The sequence below is a fragment of the Carassius carassius genome, unplaced genomic scaffold (genome assembly GCF_963082965.1).
Source record: "Carassius carassius unplaced genomic scaffold, fCarCar2.1 SCAFFOLD_85, whole genome shotgun sequence".
Classification (NCBI taxonomy): Eukaryota; Metazoa; Chordata; class Actinopteri; order Cypriniformes; family Cyprinidae; genus Carassius; species Carassius carassius.
In genome coordinates this window covers 152,501-160,000 of record NW_026775108.1, presented here as the reverse complement: position 1 = coordinate 160,000, position 7,500 = coordinate 152,501, and the positions used below count along the sequence as shown (strand labels likewise).

Genomic DNA, 7,500 nt, shown 5'->3' with positions numbered 1-7,500 from the left:
ACGCACGCACGCACACACACACACACACACTCACACGCACGCACGCACACACACACACACGCATGCACACACACACACTTAGGCCCTTATCACTCAGAGGGGTAAACAGGAAGTGGTAAGAGTGGTAACAGGAAGTTTACCAGCCTACAGCAACCCTGGAGCCACAGTTAGACTCCTCTAACCCTGTAACAGCTCACTGTGGTGAGGTCAGTTATCACTGCTGTGCTTATTAAAGCTCATTTCAGTGAGTTCTCACATCGTTCTGACAAGGACTGCATGAGGTTTAATGATTCTGTGTGATACGCTCACTGTGTGACGAGTGAAGCCTCAGTAAAACACTTCTTCTACAGGCTGCTAGAAAAATTACTGTTTACAGCGTTAGGCAATGAAGACGATCACAGACATATCTGTTGATTTCTTGAACGCGTAGTTGGTCATAATTCACTCTCCGCTGAAAACACCAGAGTTTTAGAGCAGCTCTGCTCCAGAATCACCTCACAACAAGCTGCAGACAAAGGGTCTTGAATCTAGTCCCACAACTGATAGTTTTTCATGTATTTCTAAAGTTTTTTCCACGTGTCTTGCTTTTGCATCACCATTCAAATCAGCAGCGAGTCAAAGCTGGTCCACAGTTCAGTAAACCGTGGCCATCTCTTTCAGTTATACTTCCACTGTTCTGTATTGTTTGCTTTGATGCGCTGCAGAAGGCAGGACATGTTAATACTTCTATCTGTAAAGACTGTAAAGATACGTTTTCCTGTTTGGTCGATGTTTCTCTCTGGGGTTCAGGTCTGGTGACCAACACCATGGTCATTTAAACAACTTCTGGTGCTTTTGGCAGTGTGGGCAGGTGCCAAATCCTGCTGGAAAGTGAAATCAGCATCTTCAGAAAGCTGGTCAGCAGAAGGAAGCATGAAGTGCTCCAAAATTAATTGGTAAACAGGTGCAGTGACTTTGGTTTTCAAAGCCATTTCACCCCAAATCATCACAGACTGTGGAAACTTAACACTGGACTTCAACAACTTGGGCTATGAGCTTCTGCAGCCTTCCTCCGGACTCTAGGACCTTGGTTTCCAAATAAAACACAAAACTTGCTCTCATCTGAAAAGAGGACTCTGGACCACTGGTGAACCAAACTCAGAGACCATTCTGAAGGTCAGGAAACCTTCGCAGGTGTTTCGAGTTGATTAGCTGATTAGCATGTCACCATACTCTAATTTGTTGAGATTGAATTGAAATGGTGGGTTTTTGTTAAATATGAGCCAAAATCATCACAATTAAAAGAACCAAAGACTTAAACTACTTCAGTCGGTGTGCATTGAATTTATTTAATACATGAGTTTCACAATTTGAATTAAATTACTGAAATAAATGAACTTTTCCACGCCATTCTAATTTATTGAGATGCAGCTGTTTATCATTTAAACAGATCTTTGAATGTCTAATAAACATTTAATGTCCCAAACCGTGCAGCTGTGTCCAGCTGTGAGATGTTATGTAGTGTTGGCTGATCGCGTGTTCTCTGCGTGTTCTCGATCCGTGTGAGTTGGATGTGGAAAGGAGGAGAGTTCAGTTTCACGACAAATTAATCTCATGATTTCAAAGTATGCTGTGCTTTATCCATTTGCACACTGCCATGTTCATGTCATTTTCTGTATGCTGTATGTAAAATGTGATATTTTGGCTTCATTTGAAAAATATGATTCCCAATGCACACAAACTTAGAAATATAGAGTAGACCATAAAAAATATAGTTTTCATTTTTGGTCTGAAGTGTGTCAGTAATTGGTGGGATGGGTCAGGACTCACCGCACTCTTTGGCGGCGCTGATGCAGAGCTCCTCGGTCACGTATTCTCCGGCCGGATAGTTGAGCGCTCTCGCCTGGTCTCTGTACAGATGCACCAGCAGGGCGGCGCCACACACCTGCTGCTCCACACGCTCATCACACGGATCCATGCTCACAGACACAGTCATGTAGATCTCCCCTGAGGAGAAACACACCGTCTGCCCTTTAAAACAGCTTTTATAACACTCTTATTATTAAAAAAGTCTCAACTCCGAAACATATGCATAAATGTCACACTAAAACTACACTAACTCAAACTCTGACCCTGTGGTTAACATTTGCATATATTTAAATGTCATTAAAGAGATGAGGGAAAGAGGATCAAATTCTGTTTGACTTCTACAGAAGTATTTGAGAGAAAAGTAAATGTCAACCAAGTGAAACATGCTTGTGTTTTAGACTGATCGAAATGCAGATCAGATTTGATGAGTGAATGCAGATCATGGTGTGCCTCCAGAAGACTTCAACTGAAGCACATCAATCTCTTTAATGTGTTTCTGATCACTATCTGTCTTTTCTGTTTGATAAAGAGCGACATGAACATCCTGCTCAACACTTCAAAGTCATGCGGCTTCGGAGAGACATGATGAACCACGACAGCACTGACATTTAACCTCTTTTTATTTTGTTTGACTTTACGTGTGTCACACAGCACTTCAGGTCAAGTATGAGTTGATAAAGGTGCTCTAGAAAGAAAAAAAGATTTGGCATTTCTGGACGTTCCCCTATGTGTAATACACTGCTGGGGAAATATACTTTAAAATACAATATTACAATTACAATATTGCATTACTTTACAAAAAGTAACTAATCGTGTAACTTACTTTTTATGGCAAGTAATGCATTTCTTACTTTTGTGTTACTTTTTATCACCTGGGCTTGGCTTGTAATTTATTTTTTAATTACAAAAAAACACAGAAGTTATATTTTTGGCAACTTTAAACTGTGAAATGAATAATTATCAGTCTCTGTGTCTGATTTCTCTCAACATCAGACAGTCCACGAGAAACAATGTAGCATGCGTTACTTAATTTGAAGAAGTAACTCCAATACTGTTGTTGTTAGTTTTGAAGTAGTAAGCTACTTTCGAAAGTAACATGAAAAAGTAATCTGGGACGTAACTTGCATTACTTGTAATGTGTTAAGACTGGGTCTGACGGTGTTCATTGTTTAAATAAAGCATTAGATCAGAAATCTGTCTCCTGCTCGTCACACAGTGACACTTTCAATATTTCTGACTTTTTTATGTCATTTTACAGTCATACACACACACACACACACACACACAGATGCTGTGCAGCAGAAAACCAAATGCAAAAAAGGCGAAGTGCAGAAACTGCACACTAAAATAAGCGAGAGTGACAGTGGCTCCACTCTCATGTAGTTCATGTTAAACTTGTTCTCAGCTGATGTGTAGAGTAATGAACCTTCAGAGAGTCAGTGGAGCTTCACAGCGACTGTAACGAGACTCTGGGAAACAAACACGAGCCAACAGAACAAGGAGGATTAGACCATCAGATGTCCTGACATCCGTCTGCTTTAACATCAACAATAATCAATGACAAAACCCACTCGATTTGATCTGATGCAGACGTCAGGATCTGTGTGTTTCTGTGGTCAGACTGATCAGAAAGAGGAAATGAAAACAGAGAGTGTGCATAATATTAAAGTGAGCGTGATTTAATCGTGTGTGTGTGTGAGTGACAGTCACTGTTCTCTTGGGTTTTTCCTGAAAAGTTAATGACATGTTTCCATTAAAGCTGCAGTTAAACTGACCCAGCGACAGGATCTGTCCTCGTTAACGAAGCTGTTTCTGATCGCTCTGTGTGAGTGAGAGTCATTTACTGATTTGATATGATTCACTGATGCATGTTATTATACAGAGAAACACCAGAGAAGATCTAATAACTTAGATTAATACACTAAAATATATTCTTTAGTACTTCTTAAGATAAACGTAAGATCATCTAAGTGTACTCAACTGTGCACGTGTAGCACACTTGAGTGTATTAAAGATGGTTTAAGTGGTGACTAAACACATTTCTAAATACAGAGCTAGTATGTCACAAGTGCATTGTAGTTCATTTTTATGATGGTGTCCCAAAACAGCACAGTCAAGTACACTTAGATGAAGTAATCGCTTTGGATAAAAGCGTCTGCTAAATGCATAAATTGAATTTTAATTTTAATTTTTTACATTTAAATTTTTAAATTTATTTTAATTTAAATTTAGATGATCTTACGTTTATCTTAAGAAGTACTAAAGAATCATCTTTAGTGTATTAATTACACAATTATTTAGCAAAAACAGAGCACTTTAATTATATTATGGGTTAGGGTTTCACCTGTGATGAATGAAAGAGTAAATCCTGTGTTTCCCAGCGGAGCCGGATCTCTGGCGTCTCACTCGCTCAGGACTCGTGCTGTTCTTCACTTTCTGTTTGCTAGCGGTTCTGCTCATGACAAGATGACAAACGGTCTCAAGAAGGCACACAGACGGAAGAAAACATTAACAGCAGTGTTATCAAGCAGCGCTCAGCTGTGTTATCTGCAGAAGAACACTGTTATTACACAGCAGCCATGAAGAACAAGCCTAACTCCAGAAACACTTCTGAGCTCCACCTGCTCTTCACTTCCACAGACCCCGATCAGATGATCCAGGAGTCCAGCTGAGACCTGAGAAGAGCCGTCTGATCTCCATCCTCACATCTACAGTCAGTAATCAGCTCCAGACTCCGGTGCTGCGTTCACACTGAAGCAGGACTCTGCTGCTGTCACTTTAAGACACTCCTGTCCTGTCAAACTCAAACCACACACATGTGTGAAGCTGCAAACTTCCAGCGGTCAGAAACTTCACAACAAACCCTGATCATATAAGAAACGGGCCACATGTGTGATGATGAGGGGAAACCACCCGATTCAGAGCGAAACACAAACAGGATTTTCCGTACAAGCGCACAAAGTCATCAGACAGCAACATCAACAAAACACGAACCGAACCTCGCGGGTCTGGGTTTGTTTGTCTGTGTTAGTCACTTCGCTGATTCTGTTGTCATGGAGACCGAACCGAACCGAAACTGCGGAGCGGCGAAAGAACCGAGCCTCATCCGGATCCAGAGACGCTACAGACCCAGCTGGGTTCAGCCGTCTCAGCTCAGCTGCCGCGGGAGCGCGCACGCACGCAGTTGCGTCGGTGGACGGGGCTTCAACGTCATCGCATATTAATGACTTAAAGGGATAGCAAAGAGTATACTCTTTGGGGATAGTTTACCCAAAATTAAAATTGTATGTTAATCTGCTCACCCCCATGGCATCCAAGATGTAGGTGACTTTGTTTCTTTAGTAGAACACAAACTGATATAAACAAACCCAAATTATCGTCTAATTCCCACTAACTAGTTGGTTATTAGCATGAATATTACTGGGATATTAATGTCTTATTCTGCTAGATTTAATTCTGAATCCTTAATCCTAGCCAACTCTTAAACTCAATAACTACTTTACTGAGCATTAATAAACAGTAATTAGGAGTACTGGAGGCAAAATATATAGTTAATAGTTAGTTAATAGTGGGAATTAGACCCTAATCTAATTTATGTAGTTATTTATTAATTATTTGAAATAATTTTTGCAATGGGGTTCCCTTTCTCTTTTTAGTCTAATTACACAATTTAAAGGGTGCAATTAACTATTAATTAATTACTTTTGAAGAAATTTTAAGAAATGTATCGCTCTCACGGTACTTTGATGTCTGATCGTTCTGCGCAGAGCCGACGCTTGTCTGATGAGCACGTTTCCGCTTCCGGTGACGTGTGAGAGAAAGATGGCTGCGCGGGGAAAGAAACGTGCAGCGGAGCGAGCGGCACAAAACAAGACGAAACGAGCGAAATTAAACGGGAACAAAACGCCACAAACCGAGAAAAACCCGAAGACCGTGATGTTTACCCCGGAGAATGAAGAAGAAGCGAATAAAAACATCATCAGCGTCCCGCCGCCCGTCAGCTCGGTAACACACACACACACACACACACACACACCACGCGCAGTTTAACACGCGGCTCACTCCTGTAACATTCTGGCTTCATAAGTGTTGGAAAATAAGTTAACGTTACATGATTTTTATGTTTTATGCATTGTACCAAATTAGTGAGATGTTTAACTATTAGGAATGGATTTTGGTCAAGCTCGAGGGCTTAAAAAAGAATAATTATGACTAGATTGTTCAGACACTGGCCATGAAAATATTCCACCCTGGACAGATAACTTAGATATTACAACATGTTAATAATGTAAATGTTAATAATGAGCTTTTTTTTGGATTGTATATGTCCCTTATGTCAGATTTTTTTTTTTAAACAATAAAACAATTATTGATGAATAGAATGTCTTTTTAAGAACGGGTACTTTTTGTGCCAATTTTAGCCAATTGGGCTGTAAATAATACCACATTTTGCTCCAAAACATATATGCTGTTAGTGTTCCTCACCTTACAAAATAAGACGAAAGTATATCAAACATTTAATGTTGCTGTGAAATTATTTAAAATGACTTGTCTAACAGGGTGGAGCAGAGTATAACAGGTTCGTTAACGGTGGACAAGCTTTCCGTGATTGTCCTGCAGTTTCCCATCTGTAATGTGTGGAACTGCGCCTTTATAATATTGTTTCAAAACAATACCAAAAAAAGTTAAATAAATAATAATCCAGATTTCCTTTGGGGGAGGGACACAAAAAATAGCTATGTGGTTCCTTATCACGATCCGTCATGGTGACAAAACAATTATCTGTTCAGATGGCTAGAGACATAATTACAAATTAGAGAGGACAGACATAATTATTTTATATATATATATATATATATATATATATTTGATTAAAAATAAAGATTTTATAAATCATTTGGATTAACTAGATTAACAAACAACCATCACAAGGAACAGTAATGGACAGTGATGACATTTTTTGTTTTTTATTATGATGGAAAAAAATGGATGCTGCGTTAATTGTATTAAATTTTTAAATATTTCCACGGTCAGCCTAGTGGATGTTTTTTTTTTTTTTTTTTTGACCTGGGAGTTTAAGGATTCTGATGCACAATATCTAATATATATATATATATATATATATATATATATATATATATATAGACAGACATGTATTTGCCATATACACTAAATACTATTTATTCTATTAGAATTTCCACAGGGTGGAATATTTTGAGCTAAATTTGAGTAAACAACATTTAGCTAGCTAACCTTCTACAGATTAACAGAATTTTTATAACTATGTCAGATTTGTTTTTACATTTTTTTGATAGGACGAACATTCTCCATAATATAGCCGAAGAGGGTGGAACTTTAAGGGTGGGACAAGCAGGATAACATTTCAAAAACTAAACAAAAAGTTAGTGAGAGTTGAAGCTTACCTCAGTTTGTACAGTTGAATTCCAGTGGGAAAAATAAATGTCATGACTTCAGGGACACGGTAATTGAAGAAAACTGTAAGAAAAAAAAATGATTTATGTATGATTAGAAGCAGTTTTGCATAATCTATAACATAAAACATATTTTAAGTTTTTTTTTATCATTTAATGGTTTATATTTCTTGTGGTAGTTGATTACTTTGCACTGAGGACATCATAAAATTGAATGCAT

At 38.6% G+C, this 7,500-nt stretch overlaps 2 protein-coding genes across 2 annotated transcripts in view; one reads left to right on the top strand and one right to left on the bottom strand.

Annotated features, from left to right (window-relative positions):
• Positions 1 to 4,548, bottom strand: part of LOC132136745 (tyrosine-protein kinase JAK2-like) — a 33,019-nt gene extending 28,471 nt beyond the window's left edge. Inside the window, exons 1-2 of the mRNA XM_059547369.1 lie at positions 4,491 to 4,548; positions 1,810 to 1,986 (exon numbers count right to left, since the gene is read on the bottom strand). Of these exons, the coding sequence (XP_059403352.1) occupies positions 1,810 to 1,986; positions 4,491 to 4,548 (235 nt within the window). The remainder of the gene's footprint in view (positions 1 to 1,809; positions 1,987 to 4,490) is intronic.
• A 1,053-nt stretch (positions 4,549 to 5,601) lies between these two features.
• Positions 5,602 to 7,500, top strand: part of bxdc2 (brix domain containing 2) — an 8,206-nt gene continuing 6,307 nt past the window's right edge. The window contains exon 1 of the mRNA XM_059547362.1: positions 5,602 to 5,853. Coding sequence (XP_059403345.1) covers positions 5,632 to 5,853 — 222 coding nt within the window. The 5' untranslated portion in view covers positions 5,602 to 5,631. The remainder of the gene's footprint in view (positions 5,854 to 7,500) is intronic.